Source organism: Erinaceus europaeus, chromosome 11 (genome assembly GCF_950295315.1).
Source record: "Erinaceus europaeus chromosome 11, mEriEur2.1, whole genome shotgun sequence".
NCBI lineage: Eukaryota > Metazoa > Chordata > Mammalia > Eulipotyphla > Erinaceidae > Erinaceus > Erinaceus europaeus.
The window spans coordinates 435,701-454,021 of record NC_080172.1 but is presented as its reverse complement, the minus strand read 5'-3'; the positions used below and the strand labels follow the sequence as shown (position 1 = coordinate 454,021).

The 18,321-nt window shown below is 50.7% G+C and overlaps 1 protein-coding gene across 2 annotated transcripts in view; it reads right to left on the bottom strand.

Moving 5' to 3' along the window:
• The window catches only part of FCHO2 (FCH and mu domain containing endocytic adaptor 2), a 103,165-nt gene extending 84,916 nt beyond the window's left edge, over positions 1–18,249 (bottom strand). For both annotated transcript variants that reach the window (XM_060201034.1, XM_060201033.1), the window contains exon 1: positions 18,105–18,249. In XM_060201034.1, coding sequence (XP_060057017.1) covers positions 18,105–18,137 — 33 coding nt within the window. In that variant the 5' untranslated portion in view covers positions 18,138–18,249. The remainder of the gene's footprint in view (positions 1–18,104) is intronic.
• Between the last annotated feature and the right edge of the window lie 72 nt (positions 18,250–18,321).

The following is an 18,321-nucleotide window of genomic DNA, read 5'->3' as shown; positions in this document are numbered from 1 at the left end:
TCTGTGTACACATATGTTCTTGGCAGCACAATTTGTCATAGCCAAAACCTGGAAGCAACCCATGTGTCCAACAACAGATGAGTGGCTGAGCAAGTTGTGGTCTATATACACAATGGAATACTACTCAGCTGTAAAAAATGGTGACTTCACCGTTTTCAGCCGATCTTGGATGGACCTTGAAAAAATCATGTTGAGTGAAATAAGTCAGAAACAGAAGGATAAATATGGAATGATCTCACTCTCAGGCCAAAGTTCAAAAACAAGATCAGAAAAGAAAACACAAGTAGAACCTGAAATGGAATTGGCGTATCACACCAAAGTAAAAGACTCTGGGGTGGGTGGGTGGGGAGAATACAGGTCCAAGAAGGATTCAGAGGACCTAGTGGGGGTTGTATTGTTATATGGGAAACTGGGGAATGTTATGCATGTACAAACTATTGTATTTACTGTTGAATGTAAAACATTAATTCCCCAATTTAATAAAAATTAAAAATAAAAAGTAAGATAAAATAAAATAGGGAGTTGGGTGGTAGCACAGCTGGTTAAGCGCACATGGCGCAAAGTGCAAGGGCCGGCATAAGGATCCCGGTTTGAGCCCCGGCTGGCCACCTGTAGGAGGTCGCTTCGCAAGCAGAGAAGCAGGTCTGCAGGTGTCTCTTTCTCTCCACATCTCTGTCTTCCCCTCCTCTCTCCATTTGTCTCTGTCCTATCCAACAACAACAGCTATGAGAACAATAACAACTACAACAAGCACAACAACAAGGGCAACAAAATGGGAAAAATAGCCTCCGGGAGCAGTGGGTTCGCACGAGCCCCAGCAGTAACCCTGGAGGCAAAATAAATAAATCAAAATAAAATGCAGGGACAGAGTGCATGCATTGCAGGCATGAAGCCCTTGGTCCTACCCCCACACTGCATTAAGTACCAGACTTCTACTCTAGTGTGTATTTCAAAAGTAATAAGCACATTACCAAAACCCACTTTACCTTCTTTAACATACACTATTGATTATTTAACTCAGGGTCTGGGTTTTAAAATCACTATGTCTTGACTCCTTTAAACTACTACTAGTAATCTCATAAGCAATTATAATGACCAGTTTAAGTCTTTCAATAGACTTGAAAAACGAAACAAAAATTCAGAAGAGCAACGTTCATTAAGCTAGTCCTCAATGAATGAGGAGCACCAACAACAGACAACGTAACCCAGCGAAATGTTTACAGTTCTTGAATCAATGACCAAATGAGCAAGTTACCACAAAGAGAGCAAAGAAACAACCTTCACAGAATGACAGAAAAGCAAAGAAAGATGCCTTCTGCTGCACGGCCCGCGAGGAGACGCAGAAGATAAAGACCGGACTCTCACATGTGAGGCCCAGAGCTCTAGACCCCAACCACATATGCCAGTGAGGCATGGTGCTCCTGACTGAGCGCTCCCATTACCAGTCACAGTCCAGTTCTCTCTCCTCCTCCTCGGTCCTTAATGAATGAGCCTCAAAAAGATGCCTTCTGCTCTTCAACATTCTACTGAAGCTACAGATGTTATATTCTTGATTGATCCAGTGATCTCACTTTTTGAAATCTATTCCAAGAAAGAAAAAAAAGGAAGGAAGGAAGGAAGGAAGGGAAAGGAAGAGGTGTAACAGGAAGTAGGTGAGGAGGGTATCTAAGTCTAAGTAGACACTATTTCATTAGGAACTTTATGGTGTCTTTTTAGGTCTTTCTACTTGCTTGCTGCATATACTGACTCACTACAGACTATTGTGTACTTTTGCTTTCAGATGTATATTTTGCCTTATTTTATGGATACATGTGAACATCTGCCCTATCTCATGAGACCTGGTCTATATCTAGGTTTTGGGACTTTGTTAGGAAGTGAACCACTCAAAATGGAATTAGAGAATCCTATGAAAGGAAAGGTCTCACCCGAGTAATGAGGCTGAAGGGTTGACATTCCACGCCTGACATCTCTGGACACAGTCTGCAGTGAAGCAGGCTGAGATGGCACTCGTCACTCCAAAGCTAACCTTATCAAAATAAGGACTACGAAAGCTGAATAAGGAAAAGAGACTGGCACACTTTAACGATGACTCTTTATATATATATATATTTATTTATTTATTTATTTTCCCTTTTGCTGCCCTTGTTGGCTAGGACAGAGAGAAATGGAGAGAGGAGGGGAAGACAGAGAGGGAGAGAGAAAGACAGACACCTGCAGACCTGCTTCACCACCTGTGAAGTGACTCCCCTGCAGGTGGGGAGCCGGGGACTCGAACCGGGATCCTTGTGCCGGTCCTTGCGCTTTGCCCTCAATGGACCCCTTTGTGGGCCCCCCATGAGACCTTGCCCTCAACATGGATCAACAATGGTAGAGAATGTTCCATCCTCCAAGGGAGGCTGGACAATATACTCTATGCTACACCTGAGAAAGATGGGTGCTGATATTGGGGCAGCTTGGAATGTTCAGATCCCAGACCTACAGGGATGCAGAGGTCACACAGGCTCCTAAGCTGAATATGGGCCCCAGATCACATCAAATCGATGGGGTTTACAGTCAACACTATTTATACCCCTTCCCCATATTTGGAAGCTACTCTCTTCCCTGATCCAGCTTTCTGGTCCTTTTTCCAGCTATGACATCATCTCCCCAGACAATAACTTGGATCCACCTGCATATCAGATGTCAGGCTCAGGAAAAAAACAAAACTAGTATAGTCATGGGTTCTTTGGAATATAACTAAAATAGGATTACTAACTAACAAAAAAACAGAGGACCCCCCCCAACTCTTCATCTGAACTATTCCAGCCTTTGGGTTCATGATTAGTCAACAATCTGTTTGGCTTTGTATGTTAACTCTCTTTTCAGCCACCAGATTCCAGATGCCAACATGATGCCAACCAGACTTCCCTGGACAGACGACCCCACCCATGTGTCCTAGAGCCCCACCTCCCCACAACCCTGCCCCACTAGAGAAAGAGAGAGGCAGGCTGGGAGTGTGGATCCACCTGTCAACATCCATGTTCAGCGGGGAAGCAATTACAGAAGCCAGACCTTCCACCTTCTGCATCCCACAATGACCCTGGGTCCACACTCCCAGAGGGATAAAAAATAGGAAATATATCAGGGGAGGGGATGGGATACGGAGCTCTGGTGGTGGGAACTGTGTGGAGTCGCACTCCTCTTATCCTATGGTTTTTGTCAGTGTTTCCTTTGTATAAATAAACAATAAAAAAGGAAGGAAGGAAGAAGGTCTGATGAGCACGGGAGAGTACCCACTGAAGCACCCTGTGCCAGTGAAGAATAAAGAAGAACTCGGTGGCCCCATAAGCTGCAAAGCAGATGAGGGGTTGGATTCTCAAGCGTGAGATCCCAAAGTCAATCTCTGGCATCCCATGTACCAGAGGGATCGTCTGGTTTTCTCATCCCATTCATAGATTTGTAAATAAATAAACGCAATCTTAAAATAAGGAAGGGAGGGAGGGAGGAAAGGATAGAGGGGGAGAAAGGGAGAGGAAGAAGGGAGGAAGGGAGGAACTCGAGGGGCCCAGCCCTGGTCAGCAGGTACAGAGCATGTCATACTGCCAAGCAAGGTCTTGTGTTTGCTCGCCAGCATCACATGAGAGCACCAAGGAACTCCATGGCTGCTGAAGCCGTGTTTCAGTGTCTGTTCTCTTTCCCTAACTGCCCAGCTCCTCTCAGAGCACAAGATAAAACTGGACTGGGGAAACTAAGCAATAGAATCTCACAGGAGCAGGCCCTGACTTCATCCCCCAGCATCATGGCAAAAACAAAACAAAACAAAAAAAAACAACCCTATCTATAACTTCCCCTAATGACACATCCTAAAATGATAATTGCTGGGACTTGGTGCCTGCATTACAAATCCACTGCTCCTGGAGGCCATTTCTTCCCTTTTTGTTGCCCTTGTTTATTGTTGTTGTTATTACTGTCGTTGTTGTATAGGACAGAGAGAAATGGAGAGAGGAGGGGAAGACAGAGAGGGGGAGAGAAAGACAGACACCTGCAGACCTGCTTCACCGCCTGGGAAGCGACTCCCCTGCAGGTGGGAAACCAGGGGCTCGAACCGGGATCCTTGAGCGGGTCCTCGCGCTTTGCACCACGTGTGCTTAACCCGCTGCGCTACCGCCCGGCCCCCATGATTTCTTTTTTTTAAGAAATTGGCGAAATGGCCCATCAAGCAGAGCGCAGACCTGAGATGCCTGCCTGCTACCGAAGTGCTCTGGGCGCCCTCTCTCGCTCAAGCTTTCTTTTCCTTCCTTTTAGTGCACACGTGCATTTTCTGTTTCTCTTTAAAGATTTTATTTATTAATTAATGAGAAAGATAGGAAGAGAGAACATTCTAGACAACACTCTGGTCCATGTGCTGCTGGGGATTGAACTCAGGACCTCCTGCTTGAGAGTCCAGTGCTTTAGCCACTGCGCCACCTCCCAGGCCACCACACGTGCACTTCTTCACCTCCCTCCCTTTCTCTCTCACACAAAGGAAGGCAGATATGTGTATATGTTAATAAACTAAAATCAATGTTTCTACTAAACGAAGAAGCCAAACACAAGAGACAACTTATGTCCCAAACAGGAAAAGCTACGGGGAAAAGTGACAGCAGCTGTCTAGACGCTATAAATGAGCAAAGAGATCCAATTATGGGGGTAAGAGTGTCCCCAAATTGATCTGTGATGATGACAGTACAATACTAAAAACTCAATACACTTCAGTGAAGTTTTTTAGTTGTTGTTAAGCAAGCAGCTAGTATACATAGTAGATCTTCATTTCAAAAAGCATGTTAAATATACTAGTAGTATGCTGTTTCTAGGAAGGGGGATAATGAGTATTGGTCAATCTTCTAACAACAAAAAAAAAAAAATTCTAACTAAATAAGCCAAGTCTTTAATAAGGAAATAACAGCTAAAAGCTAGCAAGACAAACAGTTCTAAATGCAGATTTCTCCCAAGATATTATGCCTGATAACGTCCTTTCAATGATCAGGATTTTCTCCCATCTTCTACTCAAATGTTTAGAGCATTTTCATAACGCTTTTCTTAAGATACAACTCAGATACCATCAAAGTGTCCCATTTGATGTATACAATGCAATCGCTTTTAGGATGCTTCGCACAACTATGCAGTTACTACACTATCAATTTTAAAATACTGTGTCCAGTGGTCTGGAAGGCGGTGCAGTGGATAAAGCAGGAGAGGAGGTGCCGAGTTCAAATCTTGGCATCATATGTACCAGAGTAATACTCTAGTTCTCTCCTCCTCTCTTATAAAGACACTTAAAAAACTGTCACCGGGAGTCGGGTGGTGGTGCAGCAGGTTAAGTGCACGTGGCACAAAGCACAAGGACCGGCATAAGGATCCCGGTTCGAGCCCCCGGCTCCCCACCTACAGGGGAGTCGCTTCCCAGGCGGTGAAGCAGGTCTGCAGGTGTCCGTCTTTCTCTCCCCCTCTCTGTCTTCCCCTTCTCTCTCCATTTCTCTCTGTCCTATCCACAAACAACCACATCAATAACCACAACAAGGGCAACAAAAGGGAAAATAAATATAAAAAAAAAATTTTTTTTTTAAACTGTCACCCCAAACCCAAACAGGTAAGATTTTGATAGGCATTTACTCATCACTCATGAATTTATTTTCCGTTGATCTATTTACCAAAATCAACCCTTAAAGTAAATACAGATGTCCAGAAAGAAATCTGTATGTGAATTTTAAAAAAGATGTTACATATTTATTCATGAAGAAGTTAGACAGACAGAAAGAACTAGACGTCACTCAGAAATCAGGGACTGAACTGGAGACCTCATGCTTGAAGAGTCCAACGCTTTATCCACTGCGTCAACTCCCAGACCACTGTGTGTGAATTTAAAAACAGCACTATTCATAATAGCCAAAAAGGTGAAAGCAACCCAAATACCCATCAACTGAAAATGGATAAAGCAGATACTGGGCCCTGAATTCCAGGCCTCATGCTTCCAACATCAGTGTCCTACCCACTGAGCTACCTGCTGACCCTAGGGAAAGTTCCCTTTTTAAAGAGTCAACTCTATCACTCCTTCTCCCTTCCCACTCAATTTCTGGCTTTTTCTGTCCAATAAATAAAGATAATATCAAAAAAATTTAAATAAAATACATAAAAGGTGTGTCGTATGCTTTACATTGGTTTGTTCTAGCCCTCCCCCGCCAAGAGAATTAGATCAGTCCAGTTAGTTTTCGCGGGCCGCTTGGCCCCGCCCCTAGGAACCCCACCAGAGTTCCAGAGTTCCAGAGTTCCTGAGTTCCAGAGTAAGAGAGAGTGCTTGCGCCGCCACAAAGAGACAGCGGAGTTCAATTTGGTGATTAGTTTGTCTTAGTTTGTTCCTGAATAAAGAAATACAGCTTCCCTGCCCAGCCGTTGTCTCCACGTCTCTGTTACCTGCCCGTGAAGCTAGCCCTGCCGGCTAGAGCCGCCGAAAATTTTAACAACAAAGGTGAATGAACCCTCAGGGATCAATCAGGTGATAGTGGCACACCTGGTTAAACAGACACATTACAGTGCACAAGGACCCGGGTTCAAGCCCCTGGTCCCCACCTGCAGAGGTAAAGCTTCATGAGTGGTGAAGCTCTCTCCCCTCTCCTCTCTCAATTTCTCTCTGTCTCTATCCAGGTGTCTCTCTCGCTCTCTCCCCTCTCCTCTCTCAATTTCTGTCTCTATCCAATAATACATAAATCTTTTTAAAAATTAAAAAAATGGGGTGTCGGGCAGTGGCACAGTGGGTTAAGCGCATGTGGCGCAAAGTGCAGGGACCGACATAAGGATCCCAGTTCGAGCCCCCGGCTCCCCACCTGCAGGGGAGTCGCTTCCCAGGCGGTGAAGCAGGTCTGCAGGTGTCTGTCTTTCTCTCCCCCTCTCTGTCTACCCCTCCTCTCTCCATTTCTCTCTGTCCTATCCAACAACGAACATCATCAATAATGGCAATAATAATAACCACAACGAGGCTACGACAACAAGGGCAACAAAAAGGGGGAAAAATGGCCTCCAGGAGCGGTGGATTCATGGTGCAGGCACCGAGCCCAGCAATAACCCTGGAGGAAAAAAAAAATTAAAAAATGAACTCTCAACTGAAGACTCGTCAAGCACCTTTTTAATGGAAATTCAAGAAATATGTAACGCCACTTTGTCTTTCTCTGTTAGGAAGGATTCTCAAGATCTTCCCGCACAGTCATCACCGCCCAGCTATCATCCACATTGGTCTCCAGCTCCCACTGATTCTGTGCTCGGAGAAACTAAGATGGAACTTTCAGAAAGCAAACTGGCGTCGGTTCAGTGATCTTACCAACATATCTATTCCCGCAATTCCAATTAACTCTATCCCCTCTGAAGATTCCTACAGGCGCTTCCGCCAAGCCATCTTCAAAGCAGCTTCCCAAGCCATTCCTCGTGGGAGACGTGCTAACTATACGCCTTGTCTTGATGCTGAATGCGAGCAACTACTAAAGCAGTATGATGAGTCGGGCGACCCAGATGTGGCTGACCATCTCATTGCCTCCCTGGATGCAGCACGCCAAGCCCGCTGGCAACAACTCATGGAAAGTCTGAACTTCACCCACTCAAGTAGGAAGGCCTGGAAGCTTCTTCACAGACTGTGTACCGGTAGCCAACCCCCTCCCATCTCCCATCCTCCCGTATCTCCAAACTCAGTGGCCAGTCACCTAACTCAAGTTGGACGTGCTAAGATCGACCCAGTCTGGAAAAGAGAAATTTCCCACGAGTGGTCATCCCACTTCCGGTTATCTTGTCCATCTCCAAAACTCTCTCCCTTTACACTGTCTGAACTGGAAGACGCTTTGAAGAGGGTTAAACCGGGAACAGCTGCTGGCTATGATAACATCACCCCAGAACTCATTCTTAACCTGGGTTCCGCGGCAAAGAAGTGGCTCGCTGCATTCCTGTCCCACATCTTGGAATCTGAGTCTATGCCCAAAGTTTGGCGTCGTGCGAAGATTATAGCGGTTTTGAAACCAAAGAAAGACCCAACACTGGCCGCCAGCTATAGACCAATTTCTCTCCTCTCCGTGTGTTACAAACTCCTTGAGAGGCTGCTTCTGTCACGTATTTCTCATCTTACAGAGAAATTCCTATCACCCGCCCAAGCTGGTTTCCGCCCAGGAAGATCTACCTGCGAACAAGTCCTGGCCCTCTCAACTTACATTGAAAATGGATTCCAGAAGAATTTAAAGACGGGTGCTGTCTTTGTTGATCTCACAGCAGCCTATGACACGGTCTGGCACCGTGGTCTCCTAGTCAAGATCTCAAGATGCCTGCCTCCATGGGTGGCCAACACTATATCGTTTCTTCTCCAAAACAGAAGATTCCGGGTGCATCTGGGTGACAAGTCTAGCAGATGGAGACTTGTCTCAAGTGGCCTCTCCCAGGGCTCTGTTCTGGCTCCTACGCTATTTAATATTTACATCAATGACCTCCCAGAAACTTCTTCAAGGAAGTTCATCTACGCCGATGACATCTGCTGTGCAACTCAGGCATCCAAGTTCGACATCCTCGAGGAAACACTCACGAAAGACATGTCTCTGATATCTGATTACTGTAAAAAATGGCGACTAATCCCTAGCACTGCAAAAACGGTATCATCTGTTTTCCATCTACACCATGCCTCGGCCTCGCGTGAGCTTAATGTGCAGCTTGGCGGTAAGAGAATCCGGCATGAAGCCCAGCCAGTCTATCTTGGCGTTACTCTCGATCGCACTCTGTCATTTCACGAACATCTCATAAAAACTGCAGCAAAGGTGGGCGTGAGGAATAACATCATTGCAAGACTGGCCAGCTCCTCATGGGGCGCGAACGCTTCCACACTACGATCATCCTCTCTGGCATGATGCTATTCCACTGCAGAATACTGTGCCCCAGGATGGTTCCGTAGCCCCCATGTCCACCTGGTCGATTCCAAATTATATTCCTCCATGAGGATCATTTCTGGAACCATCCGTTCCACCCCGGTTTCATGGCTGCCAGTTCTTAGCAACATCGCCCCGCCAGATATTCGTCGGGATGCGGCATCATCTAAGTTCATTTCCCACGTCTACGCTCGACCGGACCTGCCAATATACGCGGATATCTTCGCCCACCCTGTCCAACGCTTGACGTCTCGTCACCCAATCTGGTCCCCTACGCCTACACTGAACTTCTCTGTTCCAGACTCTTGGAAACAGAGCTGGCAGTCAGCTGAGGTCAAGAACAAACACCTCATCACAGACCCCTGCGAGCGTCAACCCGGCTTTGACCTGGCACGTTATGATTGGGCCCTCCTCAATCGCTATCGAACAGGCCATGGCCGGTGCGCCGCTATGTTCCATCGCTGGGGAGCCAGAGACGACCCGAACTGCCCCTGTGGCTCCAGACAGACTATGACCCACATAGTCAACAACTGCCACCTCTCCAGATTCAAAGGAGGTCTCGGAACTTTACATCAGGCTCAACCTGATGCTGTTGACTGGCTACGGAAGAAGGGCAAACGCTAGAAGAAGAAGGAAGGATAAGAGATACAGCTTTTTCTGCTAGCAAACAGGCCTTCAGCCACAAGTTAGGAAAACCCTTTGTAGTTAGGCCTCTATTTCCGCCGCGGAGCTGTTCACGCACAAGCACAGAACTGTCCCGCAGCCGGGACGAGGCGTGACCGGAGCAGAAGGCGGGATCGGGATGTGGAGAAGCTCAGGCAGCGGGCGCAGGCTTCCCCACGCGGCCCAGCCAGCCCGGCCCGGGCCTGAGCCGGGCCACCGCGCTGAGGGCGACGAGGGCAGCCGCAGTGTTGCGCTCCGTCTCTGTCCTCTTTACCCTTCTGCTGCTCTGTGTCGAAAAGAAAAAAGGGCAAGAGAACCCTTCCCGAACCCTGGCGCCACACAGGAGCGGCGCAGGGCACCGAGGCAGCTCTGGTGAAGGGCTGGCCAGGGTGCTCCCTCCTTCTCCTCCTTCTGCCCACCGGGCGGGGGTCTCAGGGGAGCCGCGGAGGGGCTAAGCCGCCCACCGGGGAGAAACGGCTTACTCCGCTGACCTCCTCAACTGCACACAGCGCCTCGCAGAGCCGCCAGCCGTCCGTCCTTGTGCAGGGCCGTGCCGGCTGCCCTGCCCTGCCCTGGACTGTGCCGGCTGCCCTGCCCTGGACCGTGCCGGCTGCCCTGCCCTGGACCGAGCCGGCTGCCCTGCCCTGGACCGTCCGCTGCCCTGCCCTGGACCGTGCCGGCTGCCCTGCCCTGGACCGTCCGCTGCCCTGCCCTGGACCGTGCCGGCTTGCCCTGCCCTGGACCGTGCCGGCTGCCCTGCCCTGGACCGTCCGCTGCCCTGCCCTGGACCGTCCGCTGCCCTGCCCTGGACCGTGCCGGCTGCCCTGCCCTGGACCGTCCGCTGCCCTGTCCTGGACCGTGCCGGCTGCCCTGCCCTGGACCGTGCCGGCTGCCCTGCCCTGGACCGTGCCGGCTGCCCTGCCCTGGACCGTCCGCTGCCCTGCCCTGGACCATCCGCTGCCCTGCCCTGGACCGTGCCGGCTGCCCTGCCCTGCCCTGGACCGTGCCGGCTGCCCTGCCCTGGACCGTGCCGGCTGCCCTGCCCTGGACCGTGCCGGCTTGCCCTGCCCTGGACCGTGCCGGCTGCCCTGCCCTGGACCGTCCGCTGCCCTGCCCTGGACCGTCCGCTGCCCTGCCCTGGACTGTCCGCTGCCCTGCCCTGGACTGTGCCGGCTGCCCTGCCCTGGACCGTCCGCTGCCCGGCCCTGGACCGTGCCGGCTTGCCCTGCCCTGGACCGTGCCGGCTGCCCTGCCCTGGACCGTGCCGGCTGCCCTGCCCTGGACCGTGCCGGCTTGCCCTGCCCTGGACCGTGCCGGCTGCCCTGCCCTGGACCGTCCGCTGCCCTGCCCTGGACCGTGCCGGCTGCCCTGCCCTGGACCGTGCCGGCTGCCCTGCCCTGGACCGTGCCGGCTGCCCTGCCCTGGACCGTCCGCTGCCCTGCCCTGGACCGTCCGCTGCCCTGCCCTGGACCGTGCCGGCTGCCCTGCCCTGGACCGTCCGCTGCCCTGCCCTGCTGAAGTCACGCACGCACACTGGTGTGTTCTTGCCACTCAGTGCACCTCTCCGCGGCCAGGGTGCAGTGCAGCTGGTTGGGCGCACACGTTTCCCAGAGCTAGGACTTGGGTTTGAGTCCCACTCCCCACCTACGGGGGTGGGGGGTTGCTCCAAGAGCAGTGAAGCAGGTCTGCAGGTGTCAGGCTCGCTCCCCTTCTATCCCCACCCCTTTCAATTTCTCTGTTCTATCAAAATAAGAAGTTCAAGGTCCGGGAGGTGGCGCAGTGGATAAAGCACTGGATTCTCAACCATGAGGTCCTGAATTCAATCCCTGGCAGCACATGTACCAGAGTGACATTTCTCTCTCTTCTATCTTTCTCATGAACAAATAAATAAATTATTAAAAGAAGAAGAAGGAGGAGGAGGAGAAGAAGAAGGAGGAAGAAGAATAATGGGAAGGGGAAGGGGAAGAAGAAGTTGTTCTAACTCACCTTACACTTTCAAATTGTTTTCGGCTGCAACAAGTAATGAAACCGCAAACTACAGGCCAGGCGGTGGCGCCGCTGGTTACGTGCACACACTACAGTGCACAAGGACCCAGGTTCTAGTCCGTCCCCACCTGCAGGGGGAAAGCTTCACGAGTAGTGAAGCAGGCTGCAAGGTGTCTGTCTCTTTCCTTCTACCTCCTCCTCCCCTCTCAATGTCTGTCTCTATCCAATAAATAAATCAATAAAATTTTTTTAATATTTATTTATTCCCTTTTGTTGCCCTTGTTGCTTTATTGTTGTAGTTATTATTGTTGTTGTTATTGCTATCGTCGTTGTTGGATAGGACAGAGAGAAATGGAGAGAGGAGGGGAAGACAGAGAGGGGGAGAGACAGACAGACACCTGCAGACCTGCTTCACGCCTGTGAAGCGACTCCCCTGCAGGTGGGGAGCGGGGGCTCGAACCAGGATCCTTAAGCCGGTCCTTGCGCTTTGCGCCATGCGCGCTTAACATGCTGCGCTACCGCCCGACTCCCCAATAAAATTTTTTTTTTAAATTAATGCAAACTACAGATGCATCTAACTTCACTGTAATATTTTTAACTGTGACACACCTCTTCTACATGTTAGACCTTTAAAGTCATCTAAATGTCATATGGGATCTGTGGTCCAGGAGGTGACGCAGTGGCCAAGGTACCAGACTCTCAAACACGAGGTCCCAAGTTCAATCTCCAGGATGTCGCGTGCCCTCCCCTCCACTTCCCCCACCCACAACGGCAAGTCACATATATATTGATTGACTGATTGATTTGACAAGGACAGAAAGAAGCCAGAGAGGGAGAGAGAGAGATGCCTGCAGCCCTGATTTACCACTTGCAAAGTCACCTCCTTCAGCTGGGGACTGAAGGCTTGAACCCAGGTCCTTGCTATTGTGATATGTGCGCTCTAGCAGGCACAACACCACCCAGCTCATAAATCTTTTTTTTTTTTAGTAGGGTCACTTAGTTTGTCACTGGGGACAGAGTTCAGAGACAAGAATACAGGACTTGGACGAGTGAGACCCAAGGCACAACTTTTTCTTTTCCCCAAGGTTACTGCTGGGGCTTAGTGCCTGCACAAGGAACCCACCATTCCCACATGCCACTTTTATTCCCTATTATGACAGAGACAAAGAGAAATGGAGGGGGGGGACTGCGCACCTATAGTCTGCACCTGTGACACTTCCCCTTGTCAGTGGGGACTGGAGTCTGGAACCTGGGTCTTCACACAGCTTAACTCGGGGGCCTTACCTGCTCCACTCACTCCCAAATCCCCAACATCTCACAGAGTCAACTGATGTGCTTCCTCCTGCGAAGTAAACAATTGTTTTGTTTTGTTTTGTTTAAAGATCTTATTGATTCATGAGAAAGATAGGAGGAGAAAGAACCAGACATCACTCTGGCACATGTGCTGCCGGGGATCAAACTCGAGACCTCATGCTTGAGAGCCCAAAGCTTTACCACTGCGCCACCTCCCGGACCACAGTAAACAATTGTTCTTAATAAGCACTTACTGTGCTAACTATGTACAAAGCTTCATCTTCTTTTCTCCTGTGTCAAAGCCTGAATAATATAACAGTTCTAAAAGGTGAGCGCATTTAGGATTTATTTTGCCAGATTAGAAAGAAGCCAGATAACAACTTTTTATCCTCCTCGCAGTAAGATTCTAAAATCCATCTCCTGAACCGAGTATCAGTTCCCCACTTCCAAACTACTCCTGAGTAAAGCAAAAATGCAAATTACTCTTCCACCTCCCTTCTTCTTTCTCATTTCTGATAGAGACGAGAGAGAAGTGAAGAGGGAGAGACCGAGACGGACACCTGCAACACTGGCCCACAACCGTGAAGCTTCCACCCTGCAAGTGGGGCAGGGGCTTGAACCCAGGTCCTCTTGCACAGTGCATGGAAATCCACGAGCTCTAGCCCATACAGTACTAAGACTACTTAGCCGAGCCACATGAATCTCGTCTGCACCTGAACAGCTTGTAAAGTGGCAAGCAGCCTAGACACAGTGGCCCGTCACCCCCTGACCCACCCATCCACTGCTCAGCAAGCAGCCTGGACACAGTGGCCCGTCACCCCCTGACCCACCCATCCACTGCTCAGCAAGCAGCCTGGACACAGTGGCCCGTCACCCCCTGACCCACCCATCCACTGCTCAGCAAGCAGCCTGGACACAGTGGCCCGTCACCCCCTGACCCACCCATCCACTGCTCAGCAAGCAGCCTGGACACAGTGGCCCGTCACCCCCTGACCCACCCATCCACTGCTCAGCAAGCAGCCTGGACACAGTGGCCCGTCACCCCCTGACCCACCCATCCACTGCTCAGCAAGCAGCCTGGACACAGTGGCCCGTCACCCCCTGACCCACCCATCCACTGCTCAGCAAGCAGCCTGGACACAGTGGCCCGTCACCCCCTGACCCACCCATCCACTGCTCAGCAAGCAGCCTGGACACAGTGGCCCGTCACCCCGACCCATCCATCCACGGCTCAGTGAGAGGGAGACAGCGGTCAGAGCCTCAGTCTGCACATGCGTCAGGGATGGGATCTGGGCAAGGTGCGCGTGCTCCCTACAGCACCACTTCCCAGGCGGCAAAGGCCACACATTTGGTGTGATATGTATTAATCTGCTCGGACAGACACAGGGCGTCTCCAGAAAGCGACTTAGTAAACCGCTAACAGATACTGCCTTTGAGGCAGCTGCAGAAGAGAAAGGCCGTTTTACACTGTTTTTCCTTTTGTGTCTATTCAAAACTGAGTGTTGAGATTCTGCAAATACTTTCTCAATTAATCCAGTGGAGTCACAACCTCTCCAAGTACACCAAGCTGTTTGGAAATTTCAAGTAATAGAAAGTCTGTAGTCTGGGTTTTGGTAGTCATCTCAGTTAATTTTCTACAGATGCATTTTTTTATTATTTCCAAGAGGGAAAACGACTCCAAAGATGTGTAAGTGCTGCGAGAGCATGTATGCACCTGCTGCTAACCTGTCATCTAGGGCACGAAATTTAATTAGATAACCAAGCAAAAGGACACTCTTTATTCCAAAGTCCTTTTAATGACAATTTCATGTTTTGAGAAATCCAACGCGAGCGGTCTGCCACATACAGTATCAACAGATGGCATTTGGGTATGTGAGCAGGTGCCGCAGCGAGACTTAAAGGGAAGCCTGGTGGTCCTAAGGCTTAGCAGCAGGGCTGGGCCTGCGCAGGGCAGGTCCTGGGTCCCAGTCCTCAGTCCTCACTCACCCACGTCTTTGGAAGGACTGCCCGCTCACGGCATAGACCGGAATACTATGCCAGTGAGACGGAGACACAGCCAAGCGTGTTGTGCTCCTTCTCCCCTCTAACAGCTACCAGCTACCAGCTACCAGATCCAGGCCTGGACTAGATCACCTGGGCTTGTGGGACAGCACGAGACCATGCAAGCTGGGTGAGGGCAGTACCGACACACGTGGTTTCAAGACTGCTCTGAGCCAGCGGCGGACTCAGAAAGATGCAGGGCAGACGTACACCTTCTCACCTCACTGTCTCTGCAGAAGGGTTAGCAACTGTCAACCTCTGGAAGGTGACGGCATGGATTTCTGCTGTCAAAATTAGCTTTGCTGTCCAACTTGAACAAAATAAAAACATTTTCAAGTTTATTATCAAAGGCACCACACTGCGTGGCAAAAGCTAGCTTATCAGCAACAAAACCTCTGTTGTGTTGGAAGTTTTTAATTTTCTTCCTCAAAGTATTGTATCAAGAAGTTCAGGGAAGCCTTCCTGTTCTTTATCTTTCTGGGAGTGTGAACCCAGGATCACTATGGGGCTCAGAAGGTGGGTGTGCTTCTGTAATCGCTTCTCCACTGGGCATGGGCATTGGCAGGTCAATCCATGCTCCCAGGCTGTTTCTATGGGAAGGTTCACCTTTTAATCCATTCCTAGAAGGGCTGGAGGGGTGGGCAGGGTAGATAGCATAATGGTTATGCAAAGAAACTCTCATGCCTGAGGCTCCAAAGTCCCAGGTTCAGTCCACACACCACCATTAACCAGAGCTGAGCAGTGCTCTGGTGTTTCTCACTGTGTCTTTCTCTCTCTGCATCTTTCTAAAAAATATAAATAAATTAATTAATTAATTAAAATACTTAAAAAATTTTTAAAAAAGAAGTTCATAATGCAGCATATAGATTTAATTAAGAAGAACTTTAAAGAAAACGGCAAAATGCACTGCTGTGAATGAAGAGGCAGAAACACCGGCAGCAGAGCACAGAACCCACACGCCAGCGGTCTCAGCTTTGACCGGGCATCAGGTATGTCAGACCCAGTGGTGCTTTGGCCTCTCACTTCATCTCCGTCTTGGGCAATAAATGCATCTTGTTAAGCTTTCACTACGATGACTGAGAAGATGGCTCAACCAGTAGAGCACCTGACTTTTATGCTGAAGCTCCCAGCTCAATCCCCAACACTGCAGACACCTGGGTGGCTCTCTGGTTTTTTCCCATCTCACGTGTAACCTCCCTCACATGTAACTGGTAAGAAAATAAACCCTCTAAGATTTTAATATGAAAAATGTTACAGTATTCTAAGAACTTTTTTTATTTTATAAATGGCTTTAACTATACACAGATTTTGCATTATTTTAAACAGACAACTACTAAATTCTCAGAAACCATTTAGTCGGTACTTTTCCAGCTCACTCAGGCCTCCACTGGAGCGTTTTAAACTCCACAGCTTCCGGCCCCAATTCCACGCTAGGAAGGAAGTCAAGTGAATTGCAATCCGCTTTAACTACTGGGTCATCAGAAAAGTCAGGATGTATTTTTCTACGCTTTTCTCTGCAAAACTGCAAGTGGGCAAAGACCAAAAGATAAATTTGACTTGCGAGTCTTAAGCTCCAGAGTTTATTCCCAATCTTTTATAAAGAACAACACAGAAAAACTTGTACAAAAAGTTTCTTGAAGCATTCTTCATAACATCCAAAAGCACCACACAAGGCCATGTTCAGAGCCCAATGAGCAGGTGCGAACAACTTTAAGACTGCAGTTTGGGCTGAGCCCAGCAAACCTGAAGAGCTCATACAGCACACAGCGCCTGAGGCAGCGCACAGGACTCCCGGCACAGGCCCCACACACCACACAACACGTTTCACAGGCAGGCTGCACCAGCGCCATTCTGTGTGTGCACACGTGTTTTACGGGGCGGGTTGCCCTGGAGGCAGTGTGTGTGTGTGTGTATGTGTGTGTGTGTACGCTTGTGTGCGTGCATGTGCGTACATGCTTGTGTGTGCGTGCATGTGTGCGTGCGTGCTTGTGTGCGTGCGTGCTTGTGTGTGCGTGCATGTGCGTGTGTACATGCTTGTGTGCGTGCGTGCTTGTATGTGAGTGCATGTGTGCCTGTGTGCATGCTTGTGTGTGCGTGCATGTGTGCCTGTGTGCATGCTTGTGTGTGCGTGCATGTGTGCCTGTGTGCATGCTTGTGTGTGCGTGCATGTGTGCGTGCGTGCGCACATTTCCTCAGGGAAGTCTACAGGCGGCCGTGCCTTCCTGCTACACTGACATGGCGGGTCACAGAAGGGAGCTCGGTCTCAGTCCCTCCCTGCACAGGGCACCAGAAATGGGCAGATCTCCACAGGGAGAGGGAGCAATCTCTCCAACAGACTGAGGGGAAATGAGAGATCTCGCCAACAGAGACTGTGGAGAAATGGAGAGACCTTTCCAACAGAGACTGTGGAGAAATGAGAGATCTCTCCAACAGAGACTGGGGGGCACCCAGGAGATGGAGAGACCCCCCACAGGGAAATGGAGAGATCTCTCCATCAGGGACTTAAGGGCACCCAGAAATGAAGAAATCTCCACAGGAAGAGGAAGAGATCTCTCCAAGAGGCTGTGGGGAAATGAGAGATCTCTCCAACAGAAGCTGCAGTGAAATGAGAGATCTCTCCCACAGAGACTATGGGGAAATGAGAGATCTCTCCCAGAGACTGCGGGGAGTGAGAGGTCTCTCCCACAGGGACTGCGGGGAGTGAGAGGTCTCTCCCACAGGGACTGCGGGGAGTGAGAGGTCTCTCCCACAGGGACTGCGGGGGCACCCGGGAGACGGAGAGGTCTCTCCCACAGAGACCCCAGAAGTGAGGCCCCACGGTCAGCGGGGGGCGCCAGACAGACGGGCGGAAGGAGGGAGGAGGAGCCCCCCGCCCCGCCTTTGTCCCGGTGCCACGGCTGTCTGTCCGGCTCTGATCCCGCGGGGCCGGCGTCTGTCTGTCTGTCCCTCCGTCCGTCCGTCCCTCTGTCCGTCAGACTCTGGTCCCGCGGGGCCGGCGTCCGTCCGTCTGTCTGTCCCTCCGTCCGGCTCTGGTCCCGCGGGGCCGGCGTCCGTCCGTCTGTCTGTCCCTCCGTACGGCTCTGATCCCGCGGGGCCGGCGTCCGTCTGTCTGTCTGTCCCTCCGTCCGGCTCTGGTCCCGCGGGGGCCGGCAGACCGCGGCCAGAGACCCGCAGGCCGAGCCCGCGCCCGCCCACCGCCGCGCACCCCGTCCTTACCCAGAAGCTCTCGACGAAATGCGCCATGACCATCTTGCCGCCGCGCCCTCCTCCGAGTAAACAGGGGCCCGGCCCCCGCCTCGGCCGCCGCCTTCTTCCCGGAGTCCGGCTCGCGCCCCAGTGCGCATGCGCCAACTAGCGGCCTCCGCCTTTCTCCCCGAGCCCCGCCCGCTCCCCCCAGTGCGCATGCGCCACCAAGCGGCCACCGCCTTCCTCT